The sequence below is a fragment of the Molossus molossus genome, unplaced genomic scaffold (assembly GCF_014108415.1).
Source record: "Molossus molossus isolate mMolMol1 unplaced genomic scaffold, mMolMol1.p scaffold_m16_p_6, whole genome shotgun sequence".
Lineage (NCBI taxonomy): Eukaryota > Metazoa > Chordata > Mammalia > Chiroptera > Molossidae > Molossus > Molossus molossus.
In genome coordinates, this window is record NW_023425399.1 from 69,877,924 (window position 1) to 69,895,843 (window position 17,920).

The 17,920-nt window shown below is 36.9% G+C and overlaps 1 protein-coding gene across 2 annotated transcripts in view; it reads left to right on the plus strand.

Annotated features, from left to right (window-relative positions):
- MYOM1 (myomesin 1) overlaps positions 1–17,920 on the plus strand; it is a 173,005-nt gene that overhangs the window by 121,025 nt on the left and 34,060 nt on the right. For both annotated transcript variants that reach the window (XM_036244934.1, XM_036244935.1), the window contains 3 exons: positions 2,066–2,250; positions 4,983–5,097; positions 16,091–16,247. In XM_036244934.1, the coding sequence (XP_036100827.1) occupies positions 2,066–2,250; positions 4,983–5,097; positions 16,091–16,247 (457 nt within the window). The remainder of the gene's footprint in view (positions 1–2,065; positions 2,251–4,982; positions 5,098–16,090; positions 16,248–17,920) is intronic.

A 17,920-nucleotide genomic window follows, 5' to 3' on the forward strand; every position in this document is an offset into this window, starting at 1 on the left:
TTGTTATACACTGCCTTTCTTTTCACCTCCTTGAATCCAGTTGATATTTCTTAAATTCTTTTTTTTTTTTTTTTTTTTTTAATCCTCACCGAGGACATTTTTCCATATTTTGTTCAGATAGAGTGGGAGGTAGAGAGAGAGAGAGAGAAACATCGACGTGAAGGGACACATCGAGTGGCTGCCACCCGCACGACCAGCCAGGGCCGGGGACAAACTGCAACCGAGGTACGTGCCCTTAGCGGGAACCGAACCCGGGTCTCTCCGGACCGCAGGCCGACGCTCTAACCGCTGAGCCAAACCGGCCAGGGCGATATTTCTTAAATTCTTTCTGTCACTTACACAAAAGTGGGATCTCTTTTTAAATTCTTGCAATTCCTGAATAAAGTTAAAATGTGAGTAACTAGAGACTAAGAAATTCTGAGCAAGCCTATGGAAAATGTTTTAATGGAAAGACATAGTTTGCAAAAGAGGTTGCAGGATGAGTGCTCTTAATTCAGAGGAGAAATTAATGGGACTTTTCTTTACCCCATGACCTCAGGTTTCTCAGATCCACCCTTAACTTAACTGAGTAGTGTTAGGCAAGCCATAACTCTAAAAAGCTCTTGCAGAAAGAGGATTAAGCATGTCTTGTCATCCCTTTGTTTTACAGATAAAGAAACTGAGACTTGGTTTAAATGATACCCAGAAAATCAGTCACATAGGTAGTAAGTGGCAATTAGGATTGAAAACTAGGTCTCTTATTCCTAGAGGAGAGGGGCTAGGAAGCAGCAGAAGAGAGTTTCTTCTCATAAAGCAGAGATAGTGTTACCTGTCAGTATGCCTCACTGGGTTCTGAGGATGACACAAGAAAATGGTCATAGAAGCCCTTTGCAAAACAGAACATACCACATCCAATGTAAGGTACTGGTGTTATTATTTAAACCTTTTTCATTTCCACACAAGATGTTGTGGGAAGACAAGGATGACACATATTTGTGACTCTTAAGCCAAGCTAAAAGGCCCAACAAATACTGAACTATCGATTATAAAATGCCAAAGCATAGCATGATAGAGTCTGTGCTGTAGGTGGCTTTCAGAACACTGTGAGTCAGTTCAGGTAATTTTGATTGGCTGGTTAGAAATCAGTTGTTATTTAAAAAATAAAAAATAAAGGTAAAATAAATAAATCAGTTGTTATTTTTTAAAAAGGAAAATAAATCAGTTTTTTTTTTTAAGGCAAATATATAAATATATCTCCTGCATATCTCCTCAGCTACTGGTTATGCAAAGATAAATCACTTAGTAGTTAGAACTCTCCCAAGAGTGCAAAGAACATACATGCAGGGAGAACATTCTGGCTGTTTTTCTGTACAGGTTGATCAAGTTACTTGACTTCTCTGAGCTTTCTATTAATTGTCTTAATAACAAATGAGATAAATGAGTGCAAACTACCCGGCAATGTTTGGCAGATTCAGGGCCCACAAGATCAATTGTATTAATTTGGTGAAAGTTCCTTGTAAGTCATAACTGTAGTTTTTTCTACCCCTATATGGATATATGCTTTACAGGAAAAATTTTTCTCCAGTGGGGAGTTACTTTGTAATATATTCTTTTTTTCCTTTGTAAGAAATATCTATATTCATATGCCATCAAATAGAGTTCCTTTCTTCGTGCTAATTTGAGATTTGGGAGAATTTTCAGATTATTATCCAAAAATAATCTGAAACAGAATCTGCAACCAAATTAAACCATTCTGAGAAAAAGTGAGGAGCACAGGCTGGAGGACAGCCTGAAAGCAAATTTTCATTTAGCCTCTAAGGAGCATCTTAAACTGACCTTAACCTCCTGCTGCCCGTAAATTGTCTTAATAGGTTGATGTAGAGCAGTTGAGGAAACTTGATAATAAATTACCACAAAATACTCATTTCCATTGACATGATAGATTTGGGGGGGAAAAGAACACCACCATCAGATTCAACTGTAAGACATTAATTGTGGTTCTAGATGTACATGTATTGGAGTTTTCTTATCTACGTTATGATTTTTATGCACTTGGTCTCTCTCTCTCTCTCTCTCTGTTTCTCAGGACCACCACACAGTCTCAAGTATAGTGAAGTCAGGAAAACCTCTCTGGTTCTGCAGTGGAAGCCTCCAATCCACTCTGGACGGACTCCGGTCACTGGCTACTTTGTGGACATGAAGGAGGCCAAAGCCAAAGATGACCAATGGCGAGGACTCAATGAGGCGGCTCTTAAAAACAAATACCTGAAGGTAAAAATATGATTATAGTTTGAGAAACCTGTTTAAAAAGAAAAAAAGGCTCTTCTAATGATATTAACTTTAAAGTTAGCAAGGTAAAACAACATCTTTGCTTTGGTCTGTCATACACTGGACTCCTGGTAAGATTTCATTTAGCAGTGGTTGGGGTTTGGGAACGTTTCTGATGCTTAAAACAATTCAGTTAGATTGAACCTGAATCCCTGAGCCTAGCTTTGGAAAACATTCACAGATTTTCTTCTCTTTCATCTTTCTCTTCTTGCCTCCACTTACCCACCTCACATTTTTGTTACAGTCTTAAGACATTTTTACTTACCATTCCTCAAAGGTGACTTTCTTATTCTTACTTGTAATTATTTTAAGGTGGCTTTTGATTTGAGGCTCTGTTTTTATAGAGTTCATGCCAGTAAGCCTTTAACTGCTGATTGACTCTTGCCCTGTCTCACTTAACCTGCTACCTCATGCTTGTGCTCACGTGAGCTCCCAGAGGCCAGTGAAATGGGTTCACTCAACTCTTGACTTTATCCTCACCCTTATCCATGTCATTGCCTTCCAGATTCCTCTAGAGGGTTCTAATAGAACCAGTTTCCAACTCTGTCTACCAAAGGTCATGCAAAAAAATGAACTAGATCACCTTCTCTTTTTTTTCCCTAAGTTTTCTTTATTGATTTTAGAGAGAGAGGGAGGGAGAGAGAGACATGGATGAGAGAGAACATCGATTGACCGCCTTCTGTATGCCCCCACTGAGGAATGGGCCCACAACTTGGGCATGTGCCCTGACTAGGAATTGAACTGACAACCTCTTGGTGCATGGGTTGACATTCAACAACTGAGCCACACTAGCTGGGCTAGATCACCTTCTTACACCATACAAGAATAAACTCAAAATGGATTAAAGACTTAAATGTAAGATTCAAAACCATAAAATCCTAGAACAAAACAAAGGCAGTAAAATCTCCCATATTTCTCTTAATAATATATTTTTTCGATAGATTTCCTCAGGCAAGAGAAACAAAATAAAAAAATTAAGAAATGGGACTACATGAAACTAAAAAGTTTTGCACAGTAAAGGAAACCATCAACAAAACGAAAAGACAGCCCACTGAATGGGAAAACACATTCACCAATGAAACATCTGATAAGAGGTTAATATCCAAAATTTATAAAGGACTTATACAACTCAACACCAAGAAAACAAATAATTCAATTAAAAAATGAGCAAAGGCCTGGCTAGTGTGCCTCAGTGATTGGGTGTTGACCCATGCACCAAGAGGTCGCCAGTTCGATTCCTGGTCAGGGCACATGCCCAGGTTTGGGGCCCAATCCTCAGTGTGGGACATGCAGGACGCAGCCAGTCGATGTTCTCTCTCATTGATGTTTCTATTTCTCTCTCCCTCTTACTTCCTCTCTCTCTAAAATAAATAAAAAGAAAAGCATTTTTTTTTAATGAACAAAGGTTCTGAATAGACAATTCTCCAAAGAGGACATACAGATGGTCAATAGATACATGAAAAAATGCTCAACGTCACTAATCATCAGAGTGATACAAACTAAAACTGCAATGAGGGATAACCTATGGACACAGACAATAGTATTAGGAAGGCTTGGGTGGAGTGGGGGTTGGATGGAAGGAAGCAAAAAGGGAGAAAATGGGAGAGATGTGTAATAATGTCAACAATAAAATAAATAGTCCGGCCGGTATGGCTCAGTGGTCGCCGGTTCAATTCTTGGTCAGGACACATGCCCAGGTTGTGGGCCCAATTTCCATTTAGGGGCATGCAGGAGGCAGCCGATTGATGTTACTATCTCTCTCCCCCTCTCACCTCCTCTCTCTAAAAAAAACCAATAAAGAAAAAAAATTTTTAATAAAAATAATAAATAATTTAAAAATAAATAAATATCCCTGGCCAGTGTGGCTTAGCTGTTAGAGCGTCGGCCCTTGGACTGAAGTATCATGAGTTCAATTCCCAGTCAAGGGCACATACCTGTGTGGCAGGTTCGATTCCCAGCCCAGGTCAGGGTCTTTCGGGAGGTAACCAATCAATGTGTCTCTCTCACATCAATGTTTTTTTTTCTCTCTCTCTCCCTCCCTCCCTTCCACTTTCTCTGAAAATCAATGGAAAAATATCTTCTCGTGAGGATTAACAATAACAGCAAAAAAGCAGTGGTACATTTACACAATGGAATACTACTTGGCTATAAAAAAGAAGAAAATCTTACCTTTCACAACAGCATAGATTGACCTGGAGAGTATTATGTTATATGAAATAGCCAGTCAGAGAAAAATAAACACCATATGATTTCACTTATATATGGAATCTAATGAACAAAATAAACAAACAAAATAGAAACAGATACAGAAAACAGACTGCCAGCTGTCAGAGGGTAGAAAGTTTGGGGGGGTTGGGTGGGCAATAGAAGAGGGTAAAGAGGGGATAAATGGTGATGGAAAGAGACTTAACTTCGGATGGAGAACACACAATAGAGTATACAGATGATGCATTATAGAATTGTACACTTGAAACCTAGATAATTTTATTAGCCAATGTCACCCAAATAAATTCAATAAAAAGTAAAAACAAAAGAAAAATGTTTGCATGTAAATTGACCCATGCAGTTCAAACCTGTGTTGATCAAGGGTTATCTGTAAATTATTATTACAGAGGAAGAGTACCTCTGTTTAAAAGACATGAAATGCCCATTGCATTTATACCTGCTTTTTCCAGGTGCAGGGCCTTCAGGAAGGTGTCAGCTATGTGTTCCGCGTCCGAGCCATAAACCAGGCAGGTGTCGGCAAGCCATCCGACCTTGCCGGACCTGTTGTGGCAGAAACTCGACCAGGTGGGCTTTTGCTCTTTCATTAAAATTAATCTCATTTGTGTAAGATGCCAAAGTAACATTCAACCTAACTTTTTGTGCTTTTCCTAGTAATCAAAATCATCAATATATGGCTATTTGAATAATTGATAAGTATGACCTTAGGCCATGATAATCGTTTACCACATCACAGGAGCCTCAGTACAGGTGTGAGCCAGGTTTGACATGGTCCTGTGCTATTCTGGTTCATACCTAAAAACAGGGATGTTCTTGATCAAATTATGGGTCCTGGACTGATTGTTTCAAGCATGCATTCCTGGGATATTACTCCTGTTATATACCATGACCATAAATTCCCACAAGAATATTTTTCCAATCACAGAGAAAGCTGGAACAGCAGTTAGCAAGCATGATCCTTAAACAAAAGTAAGATTTTTGAGTTAGGTTAAACCAGGGGCCAGCAAACTTTTTCTGTGAAGGACCAGATGGTAAATATTTTTCACTCTATGGCCATATGGTTCCTGTTGCAATATTTAACTCTGCCATGGCACAAAAGCAGCCATACATGATACATAAACTAGTAAGCATGGCTTATGTTCCAATAAAACTTTCTTTTGTACATTATATGCATTATATAATATAATATATGCATTATGAAATTTGATTTTAAATAATTTCACATGTCCTGAAATAATAATCTTCTTTTGATTTCTTTCAACTGTTTAAAAATGTAAAAATTGCCCTGGCCAATTTGGCTGAGCTGTTAGAGGGTTGGCCCGCAGACCGAAGAGACCCGGGTTTGGTTCCCGCTAAGGGCACGTACCTCAGTTGCAGTTTGGCCCTGGCCCCGGTTTGGGTCGTGTGGGTGGCAGCCACTCGATGTGTCTCTCTCGCATTGATGTTTCTATCTTCCTCCCTCTCTCCCTCCTGCTCTATATGAGGATGAATGAAAAAAAAAAAAATGTCTTTGGGTGAGGATAAAACAAAAAATGTAAAAATTATTTTTAACTTGCAGACCATAAAAAAAGAAGCAATGGGACAGATTTAGCCCACAGGCCACACAGTTTGTTGACTCCTGGGTTAAACTAACAGCAGTCCTAACTGAATGATCTATAGAGCTGAGGCAGCCCTTACTTCCCAGTTTTAAGAGAAGCCATGATTGGACTAGAGAAGACCGTCTTTCACTTTGTTATGGGAACAAAGTTTATCGTGTTCACTGGGCAAATAGTTTCAAACCTGTATATAATAATTATTTGTTTTGTCATTTAACCTCTTATTTTAGTGATAAATTTATTTATTTTTTAATTACTTTATTTTTTATCTTATTGTTGAAAGTAACCTCTATTACTTTTCAAAGTTATATATTTCAGTTTATTAAAGTTGTACAAAAGAAAGCATTAGAAATGAGAGGATTAAAAAAGTATTAACCAGTTATTTTAAGTTTACATTCATACTTGTTCAAGCACTGTCACTTTAATTTATCCCTATTTTCAGATTGAAATAAAGAACAAATAAATAATGTAGTATTTATTTTTATGATGAGAAAAGAATGTAAACACAGAGTACATCAAAGTGTACCCTGTGAGGAAATATTTGTCCCTTTCATGCTATTACTCATAACGTGCTTTCAACTATTCTTATAACTACCCTCTAGAGCTAGGTGGGACAGAAGTGACCTTCTTATACTAAAGTGTGGTGGGTGTGTCTGGTGAGAGTACCACACCTCATGTAAGTCCCCTTTGTAAAATTTCATGAGAAACCAGAAAAATGCTAGGAACATATATGCCAGGTAAAAGGTAACACACAAAGACACCAGCACACGTATTCCCAAAGAAATCAGACCCTTCATGTGCCAACTCTGAGAAAATATAAAGTGGCAAATGGACATGTAAAAGTACCCAACTGCAGAGTCTACCCTTGTTAGAAGAACATACAGAATACTATAAAAGTAAACTTTTAATCTAGTCATGAGTAGGTTAAAAGAATACTTTAATCCCTTGGATTCAAATCTGATTGACTGAAGAAAACTTAAATTGATTTATTATTTTCTCATCAATAGCCTCAGAACGGTAGGAGACTATACATGCCATAACAAAGCTTTCACTGTGAAAAATTTACCACCAAAAATGGATCTTCTGGTGAGCTCCTGGGCTAGAGTTTGTTTCGTTGATTTGGAATAAGGCACCAAAAGTCATTTTTTTGTGTGGCCATTTCACTACCAGAATATGACTATATACAACAGATATAGACATTAATACACTGTATAGCACCAGATTAACCCACTTGGGAACCACTGGATCACAGACTAGAAAAAAATCCTGGGGTTCACAAAGTCAAAATGTTTTGCCATGAAGGGACATCAAGACCCAGGAGACACTTGGACTTGTTCCATATGTAGCAGACACATTCATTCTTGCAACATACATTCTTGAGATGCTGTGTGGACACCAGGAGTAGAGTAATGTGATATTTGTCACGCATACTGGGCTTATGACCTAGTGGAAAAACCAGAGTTTCCAACATGGTGCAATGAGAGCTTAGATAAATGTTCATAAAGCATTTCCTATAACTACATAGGCTATAAGCTAGGTATTGCGGTTTTATAACTCCTTGTAAAAACATATGTAACCTAAGGCTGTTTGTATTTATTAATTTTGTTAAATACTAATATATTACTTTTAACCAAATATTTATTTTATCTTTGAATGGATAGGGGAGGCATATTATTAATTTGAAGGTTTGGGATGTGAAACTTAGATTGGTATTTCAGAAGAATGACTTCTTTTGGAATGTATTATTAAAATTTCTGATAGAAAATAAAGCTTATCATGTAACAGCAAACCTCAATATATCTAACAGGACACCTCAAGTGTAATTTGAATTCCAGTTTAAAGTTAACCTAATCCACTGGGGTTGGTAGGATCACTGGTCTCCTTTGATGTCAACAAATATGCCAGCAAAACAGCTCAGCCACTACCACAAAGTCTCATAGTGCTGGTAATAAGGATCTAGAAAAAGGACTAAGTGTGTCATGCTCTACCAAGAAATCTAGTAGCTAAAAATGCCTATAAGATGAATAAGTTGAAAAATATTTAGTATATATTTGTTGGTACATAAAAGGTCCTTCTATTCTTGATATTTGATATTTATCAAAAAGTATCTGTGTTGATTGCATCAGACCTGGGCTGTAGATGGAGGCAAGGTGAGCCAGATCAGACAGGAGACAAGAAAGAGGCCTGCCAAGGTGTGGCAAGTGATCTGGAGAACAACAAATATCTGGCAGTACAGGCTGCAGGTATTTTTACCACAGAAACAGCAATGGGCAGGAGACTTCAGGTGATGGGCAGAAGAACCCAGACACAAGGCAGAGTGCCAGAAAGGAACTGGGTTACTGGAAGTTAGGACTTGGTCATGTGGAGCAAAGCAGGTTAGAAGAACATAGCACCGGACGAAATAATGATCTGGGATTGGGTTGACATCCTAGTAACCAATCCCCGTTTCTAAAAGCTGGTTAGTCACAGAACTTGTTAGGGCTGAGAATATAAATGTGTGCTTAGTGGCCGAGTGGTGGAGTCTTGAAGGATTCTGAAGGTGGAAGACAGGCTAACTATGAAAGATTAAGTCAAATGATTTCGAAAAGTGTACTTGTATTTGCTTAATAACTGATCTCTTTTATCCATTAACATAGTAGTTCTCAACCTTGGCTGTCATTAGAATCAAGCCAAAACTTTCTGCAAATACTAACTGCATTCCAGTCTCCATTCCAGGCCATTATATAAGAATGTCCAGGACTGAGCCTGGGCATAGTTTCATTTTTGTTTGTTTGTTTAGCTCCTTGGGTAATTATAACGTGAAACCAGCTTATAAACTATGGGCTCCTTCAAAATAAGAACTGTCATTTCTCTCAATATGCTGAGTGCCTAGTACCTAGTGTATGGTAGTAATTTATTAAATGAAAAAATAATGAATGACTACCATGTTTAGGCCAGTGAATGAGACTCTGTTTTGAAGCCGCAGCTTGTGTACTTAACCCTAGATACCTCATAATGAACACCCTGGTGATGAACGGTGAGCTGGGAAAGAAGTGTCCATGGAGGCTACCATGTAGAACCAAAGTGGTGGGTCAACCAGCGGTCCTCATGTTAAATATAGGGGGGTTTAGTATTACTTGTGACTGATTACATTAATTCATTTCTGTCTGCTTCTATTCTGACCCACTCTCCAGTTTTTTAAACATCACACATGCACACACACACACCTGCACCATGGAGAAGGACAAATAATTAAAGCTTATTTGAAATAAATAAACAAAACAGAAACAAACTCATAGATACAAAAAACAAACTGATGGTTTCCAGATGGGAGAAGGATTTGGGTCTGAATGAAAAAGATGAAGGGGCCCTGGCCAGTTTGGCTCAGCGGTTTGAGCTTTGGCTTGCGGTCCGGAGAGACCCGGGTTTGGTTCTCACTAAGGGCATGTACCTTGGTTGCAGTTTGTCCCCTGCCCTGGTTGGGTTGTGCGGGTGGCAGCTACTCAGTGTGTCCCTTTCATGTCAGTGTTTCTCTGTCTCTTTCTCTTGCTCTTTCTTCCTCCCACTCTATCTGAACAAAAAATGGAAAAATGTCCTCAGGTGAGGATAAAAAAAGAAAAGAAAAAGATGAAGGGATTAAGACGTACAAATTGGCAGTTACAAAATAGTCACGGGGTGGGTAACATACAGCAGAGGAATTGAGTCAATAATACTGTAATAACTATGTGTGGTGACAGGTGGGTACTAGACTTATCAGGGTGATCCCTTTGTGATAAATTGTATAAGCTGTACACCTGAAACTAATATAATATTGAATGTCAACTGTAATTGAAAAATGTTTTAAAAGCTTATAAAAGTGATCTATCAATGCTGATGTAAAAGACTAAATTATATGACAAAGAATTCTCATATCAGATTATGAAATGTATGGGAAGATGAACAGTTTACTTTGACTTTATTTCAGCTTTTATATTTTGTCTGTTTTTTAAAAATAATTTTTTGAGGAGGAGAGAAAAGTGAGATGGAATTAGTTTCTAAATAGTTTATTTTAGCACTGGGTCATGCCTTACCCATTCATGTACAGGGAGTGGTGGCAAGCCTGGAGGGAGGATTAAAATGCCATTCTACATAATATCCGTATTAAGGATTTGTTTAGGGTTGGGCAGCTGACTAGAGACAGCTCTTCTTAAATCCTTTTCAAACCAAAATAATCTCTTTCATTCTCTCTAGCCAAATTTCCTGTACTCTTGACTGAATTCTTTATGTTCTTGAATGGATTCAAAGATTGTTTTTGAGAAAATCTGAGTCCTGACAAATTTTGGTCCACTTTTCCAGCTCAACTCTGTGGAGAAGTGGGATGGCCTTTCATCTAGATGAGAATATCCATAGGGATTTCTTTACTTTGATAGGAGAACATCATGGCCACTGCCTACCTAAGTATGTGAACCACTTTGATCATACATTAAGCAATTTTAGAGAATGTGGCTCTCTAGACATTTGAGTTCAACCAAATGCTTCTAAATTGGCAGTTGCTCAATGCTTGGCAAAAAATCAGGCCATGGGACATTCTAAAAATAAAATTTGAGGATGTTGTAGCTACACTTCTCTTACTCTGACACTACACCAGGTTCATCTCCAGAGGTATTGTCATATGGATAACAATGAGGCCTATTAGAAATGCTGTTATTGTTCTTTTTTTCTTGAGAGTTTATGAAAAGAAACATTCATTTGAATATCATATATCTTTTGTAAAACTGCAATAGAATTTTTTTGCCCACTATGTATTCAGAACCCCTTTATTTAAGAAATTTTACTATTAATTACTCTGAGATGTTAATATGTGGAAAAATTGGCCCTTCCACATTAACATGTATACTGCATTTATTATACAAAGAGAAATGTACAATTCAACATGTCTGTCCTTTTCAGATACAAAAAACTCTGAAATCATTTTTAAATTGTTATGTCTACTTTAAAATTTTCCAAGAGATATCTTTTGTTTTAAACTTTTCTCATTTATTCTTTGTTGTTCCAAGTAATTTTAAAGTTGTTCCAAAAACAACTTTTTCTCTATTTGTAAAACTAGAACACAGGAAGGGTCTGCCTTTTTTCCAAATGCAACTTTAATTTCTCATTCTAGGTATTATTATGAAATACTTGGTCCACTAAGTCACTCTTTAAAAACACCTTTATTCGCCCTGGCCAGTTTGGCTCAGCGGTTAGAGCGTCGGCCTGCGGTCCTGAGAGACCCGGGTTCGATTCCCGCTAAGGGCGCGTACCTCGGTTGCAGTTTGTCCCTGGCCCTGGTGGGTTGTGCGGGTGGCAGCCACTCCATGTGTTCCTTTCACATCGATGTTTCTCTCTCTCTCTCTCTCTGTTCCTCTCTCTCCCTCCCACTCTATCTGAACAAAGAATGGAAAAATGTCCTCGGGTGAGGATAAAAACAAACAAAAAACAAACAAAAAAAAACCTTTATTCAAAGAACTATGTTAATAAATTAATTAAAACTTAACAATAACAGAGTTCTTTGCATTTTAAAAGCCTCTTGAAAGAGTCTGATAGCATCAGCATTGTAATTTATGTGACAAATAGGCAACAAGCTTATTGCATTGATCATTTTTAAGACAATAACTTTGTCTTATATTTACACAGTGATACTATTTAAACTGCATTCATTCCTTACAATATAGTATTAAGTTATTCTGACTAAATATTATTTTCTAATGAGAATTGTTATGTGGAGTTCAAGAAATATGCTTAAATAACTAATATTGAAATTATTTTCAGTAAATTTGATTTTTCAAAATTTTGAGATTCTAATTATTTTTAGAATGATGCTTTCAGACAGTTTGTCACAGGACAGTAAGAAGAAGGAAAAATTCCTGGGCAAATGGAATGGGGAAACTGAGTCAAGAAAATTAAACAAAGCCAAATGATTTGGGCAGCTTGTGAACCACAAGACCTTATCTTCCCCAGCCAAGGACACTTGAGAAAAAAATGGTTTATACTTCTCCCTAACCAGAAAATACATAGCTTAAATTACCCTAGCCTGGGAAAATAGAGGACAAAGACCCAATTATTACATTTGTGCCAGCTAAACCCAAGGACACTTGGGAGATGTTAGGAAGCATAGATAGCTGATAGGGCAGGAACAGAGGGAATGTGGAAAGAAGGGAGAAAGAGGGGGAGTTTTATCTTACCCTCTAAACAAAGAAGTTTGCTGTTTTAGGATTTGCAAAAAAAAATGACCAGATGTATGTACAAACATTCCAAGATAAGCCACAACAATGTAGAAGAGGACTTTGAAACCTAGTCTGCTACCCCAGGTATCTGGCAGAAGAGCGTGAAACCTATAGGGGAAAGGGTAAAAAACCTCTTTAACCCCCATTGGGCAGCATGCCCAGACTAGCTGAGTTGACCACTTGTGCTTTATACCAAGTGTATTTTTAATAAATTTGCTTGCTTTGCTTCAACACTGCTTTCTGTCACTCATCTGAATATCTTCTCACAATATTAACAAGAGCCAAGGAGGGGAGAGTCCCACCCCTGACTCAGGGGGCTGTCCAGTAACAAGTTGACAGCATCATTGATTTGTCAGAGAGGAGATCAAACTTTGCATTCTGAGTATAAAATTAAGTAGGAAACCCACTGTGCCTAGAATGTTTTCTTTATTGCTACTTTCATTTTATCTGTTTATCAAAATATTTTATTTTTGAAAAATGAAAATCTAATTAAATACTTATCTTAATAAGTATTTGATTTTTAAAATTGAAGTGTCAAAAACAGTTTTAATTATTTTCTATTTTTTCACTTTAAATAAATCAACAAGTAGCACTCATCATAGTCACAATTATGTGTGCATACATTGAAGAAATGTTCATGCCTCTCTTTCCTATACACTGTAGATATTGTCTACCATGCGCTGATTTGACATGATTAGTCAAGAAAAGTTTCACAGATGAGAAAAACTCTCTTATATACTAGTTGACATTTAATCCCTACTCCTTTGTCTCTCCAGGCAATCACTTATTTTTACATTTTAAATTTTAAACTAAGACTTTCAAAAAACTACACATTCCTTTCTAAAAGTATAAATTATTATATTTCTTACATTATAGCCTAGCTGTGCCCTGGCCGGTTTGGCTCAGCGGTTAGAGCGTTGGCCTGTGGTCCGGAGAGACCTGGGTTCGGTTCCCGCTAAGGGCACGTACTTCGGTTGCAGTTTGTCCCCGGCCCTGGTTGGTTGTGTGGGTGGCAGCCATTCGATGTGTCCCTTTCACATCGATGTTTCTCTCTCTCTCTCTCCCCCTCCCACTCTATCTGAACAAAATATCAAAAAAAAAATGTCCTCGGTGAGGACATTATAGCCTAGCTGTAAGACTCATAGGTTTAGGTGGAAACACATATATTGCCTGGGATTTAAAAATACCATCTTTTGTTTCACTTCATATTTTCACAAAAGATATCCAACTACTTTACAAAAATTAATTTTCCAGAATAATTCAATGATAGCTCTATATTCTTTCAGTAACGTATGCAATTGAGACAACAACTAAGAAGGGTTTTTCTGTTTTCCAAGTTATATGGGTTTGGGAACAAATTTGGCCATTTAAAAACCTGCAAAAAATTATGTGTTAAGTACCCAGTTGTTCCATTTACCTGAGAACTTACTGCTAAAGAATCAATACTTTAAAATTTCATTTTAAGACTTTAATGAAAATTTTTATAAAATAGATTACACACTTTAATGCATACTTTCAACCTTCTTGGATGCAGTGTATTCAATCTTGTTTACCTTTTTCTGTTTGACTCAGAGCCATAAGTATCAACCTTATGTATTGTACAGTGTTACAATAAATACAGTGATGTCTCATGGGGTGAGGAGCCATTTGTCTCTCTCTGAAATGTCTTTGGACCTGCTTTTTAGTTTTATGCCTCCTCTCCTGCTGCCATTTTCCTTATTCTCAGTGTGCCTGCTGATAGTAGCATCTTACTTTCCTCTCTTTTGGGGGTTTAATCTACTGAGAGAAACCAAGCAACTAGGTTTGTTAGAATCATCTCAAGCTAAGTATAGATAGATTCCAAGTGACAGTCTATGAAGTTCTCTAATGAGTTTCCAGAAATACTACTAATTTGTGGACTTTGTCACATCAGCACTGGCTCTTGGAGGCTTTTTTTCTTACTTCTTGGTTTTTCAGATTTGTGACTTCTTTGCCAGAAAAGTCAAATTTTTGACTTAGTGAAAATCAAGATTCTTAACCTAAGCAGTATTTTTTTCTGTTGTAAACTTAAGGCATATCTCTGATATAATAAATAGCAACATATGGATGATTCACTTCCTTTTCAAAGGGATTACAGATAAGCAATGAATAATTGATATGAACAACTGCCATGCCTTCAAAACAGGTATTATACAAATAGCAAGAAAGGTTTAGATAACTTCCATCACTTTCTGTCCTCTTCATAACAGTACAGATATACAGAAAATTTCTAATTTATATTCTCTCTGTGACTTAGTCATGCTAACTGTGTATTACAACACTGTCTAAACCTCAACATGCTGAGGTGTTAGTCTTTTCTTAAGTTTTATATATAGAGTGCTTGTTCACTATTTGTTATACATTGATCATTATTTCCTTTTATCCATATAGCCAAATATGAAAATAACCGTCTGGTTTTTTTTAAAGTAACTAAAAAAATTCCTAGAACTAGTCTTCCCTAAGTTTCCTATGTGTTAAAAATCATTTTCAAAAGTTTATAATTGAAGCACACACTGCCACCAATAAGAACACAAATTAGATCAACTGCCAGGCTTAGGATCCTCGTATCACTAATCACTTTATGGGTACTCATGTTCTTTTGGCCTTCCCCTGAGTGAAATTTTGCAGTTTTTTCCCTGACAAGTTTTATTGGACAGCAGGCCAGGATGCTGGCTTCTTACAATCTAAAGAGAAAACCTTGGGAAATATCTATTGGAAAAAAAAGTTGTGCTTTTTAAAAAATAAAGCTGTACCTTTTTGAGATCAAATATAATATATTTTTTTTAATACATGGAGACAAACCAAGTTTAGACTGATAATTGAATGCATGTCAATTTAAGAACAGCATTTTACCTTTCAAATTGGATTTAGATGTTGATGTGAAAATTTTATATGCTATACAAACTCTCCTTGAATTTCTGTATTACATGCAGGTGCAATTTATTATAAATCTCAAAAATAAAAGAACTCAAAGCAACAGAATTGTTTCCTTTTAAAATCTAAATGTTAATCTTCTTGAAGCATATGGCTCTCTTGAAATTTGTTTCCATTTGAATTTCCATACAGTTCAATAACAGTCATTTCTAGGTTGCTGTTGGGTCCATCTAGAGTGTCATCATTAGATTTACTCATGGTTGCCTGATCAGTTGAACATGTTTTCATGCAGTTCTTCATTCTTAAATGATTCACAAAATTTGAACATGTGAATATAGGCAATGCTTATCACCTCTATTTTCTCCCCTTCAATTTCCCTTTGGTTTTTTTGTGTCCTATCTATCCTTTATTGATGATGAGTTGGATAAGGGTGTTTTTAAAGCAAAGTCATGAATTAGGTCCTCATCAGGACCATTTAACTTTCCTTTTTTCCAGTGCTGACTTTTCCCCTTTATTTTTGATCAACCCACTCCCATAATTTAGCCATCAGACAAATCAACCCATTTTTATTCAGCCCTGGCCCAACAATACTTTCCATGATGTTGGCTCTGCCTAAGAAACATGGCACGTTTATTTAATTCCCTGTTACAGTACAAAAGTTGAATTGTAAAACGTATTATCAGTCACAGTGAGCAGTTGGGGCTTTTCTCTTGCACAAGCTATTTTAAGGCTAAAGTAAAGAGTCTCAAGGAATTCTTAGATAGTCAATTTTTACCAAAAAATATCAGTGCCTCTTTTTTCCTTCTCCTTCTCTTTCTTCTTCTTTTCCTTCTCCTCTCCTTCTTCTTCTAGGAACCAAAGAAGTTGTAGTAGATGTGGATGATGATGGAGTCATTTCTTTGATCTTCGAATGTGATCAGATGGCTCCAAATTCTGAGTTCACCTGGTCCAAAGATTATGTATCCACTGAGGACTCTCCACGTTTAGAAATTGAAAGCAAAGGCAACAAGTACGAACCATTTCAATTATAATCATGAGTTTCCTTTTCATGATAGGAGTATGAAGTAAGCTCTTTGCTTTTCATTTTAAATACTTAGTATAAGGGGATGGATCACAAATATTTTATATCTGGTATGTAATGCAAAAAGTAATAACCAGTATAAACCTTAAAAAATAACAATCCTTGTACAGTACTTTTTACATAATTTTTAAAGTGCGATCTCATTTATGATGTTAGAAGAGCTTTGATTGACATAAAAGTGAGCTTTAAAAATGATTCTCATTGCCCTGGCTGGTTTTGCTCAGTGGTTAGAGCATGGACCCACAGACCAAAGAGTCGTGGGTTCCATTCCAGTCAAGGGCACATACCTCAGTTGCAGTTTGATCCCTGGCCCTGGTTGGGGTCATTTGGGAGGCAGTCAATCAATGTTTCTCTTCCTCCCTCCCTCCTACTCTTATCTGAAATTCAATGGGAAAATATCCTCGGGTGAGGACTAAAAAAAAAAGATTCTCATTCCACAAAATTTTTAAATCTTACAATAATGATGAGGATGCTTATGAGGAGGGAGCAAGGAAAAAATTTTGCTACTTCTGATTCAAGTTATGGTTAATTAAATGGGTCAGGTATAATCTGTTCTACTTTTTTTTACCACCACTTATGAGTGACACACTAATACACTGGAAATAACTCTAAATGGAAAGCACAGGATAGATGAGTCCTAGGTTCCAGCTGTACCAAGAGCTGGCCATGTGACCTGGGGCAGTTTTTAATTTCCACAGACCCCCAATTACTTTTTCTGTAGAATGGGAGAGAATGAAGGGGATTGATTTTATGATCTAACACTTTTAGCCCCAAGATTTTGAGTTTTATTTTTACTTTGCCTTACTTCTCAAGGTTTATATCTTTATAGTACCAATCATATTAGATTGTGTTTGATAAAGCAAAGTATTTCTAAGTATTATTTATATTACAAGGCAGTCTAATATATATCAAAAATAAAAAATTGTAGTTTTGTTAGAGAATAGTAAGGAAATACTGAATATAATTAAAAGACATTTTACTGTTACTATGCTGTAAAGTCCTTGAAGTAAAACATACATTGGCCAAAGAAAATACAATCAAACTATAAGTTTTTCTTCCACTTTGTTCACTTGACTAATATTTAAATGTTTGGTTAATCTTAGACACAGACTAGCAACATGACTCACCAAAGTTAGAAAACACAGTGAACTTAACCATTGACCAATTCATTTATTCATTCCACAGATATTTATTAAGCACATATTATGTGCCAGAGAAGGCATAAATGCTGGAGGACACAACAGTAAGCAAAACAGATCTCCTTCCTAAAGGCACAGTAAAGGCATAGAGATAGAAATAATGAAATAGGCAACACCAGTGAGTGTTTGATAACCTCAAAAAGGGAAGGTTATAAAAGGGGATGACATTAAAGAGGCACTGGAATTACCAACAGCAGGTTTTTTCCTGTAGGAAAAAAATTTTCAGGCTCCCTAGCAAGGGCTGATCAGCTGAAAATGTCTTTATTTGGCATGTATGTAGGTATGCAACCTAGCTTGGGAATGGGAAATTTGTACCAGCTCCCCATTCCCATCACCGTCACCCTTTAGGAAGATGTCAGGAAAGACTTCCCAGAAACAGCAAGAGTGAGTAGCCTTTTGGTT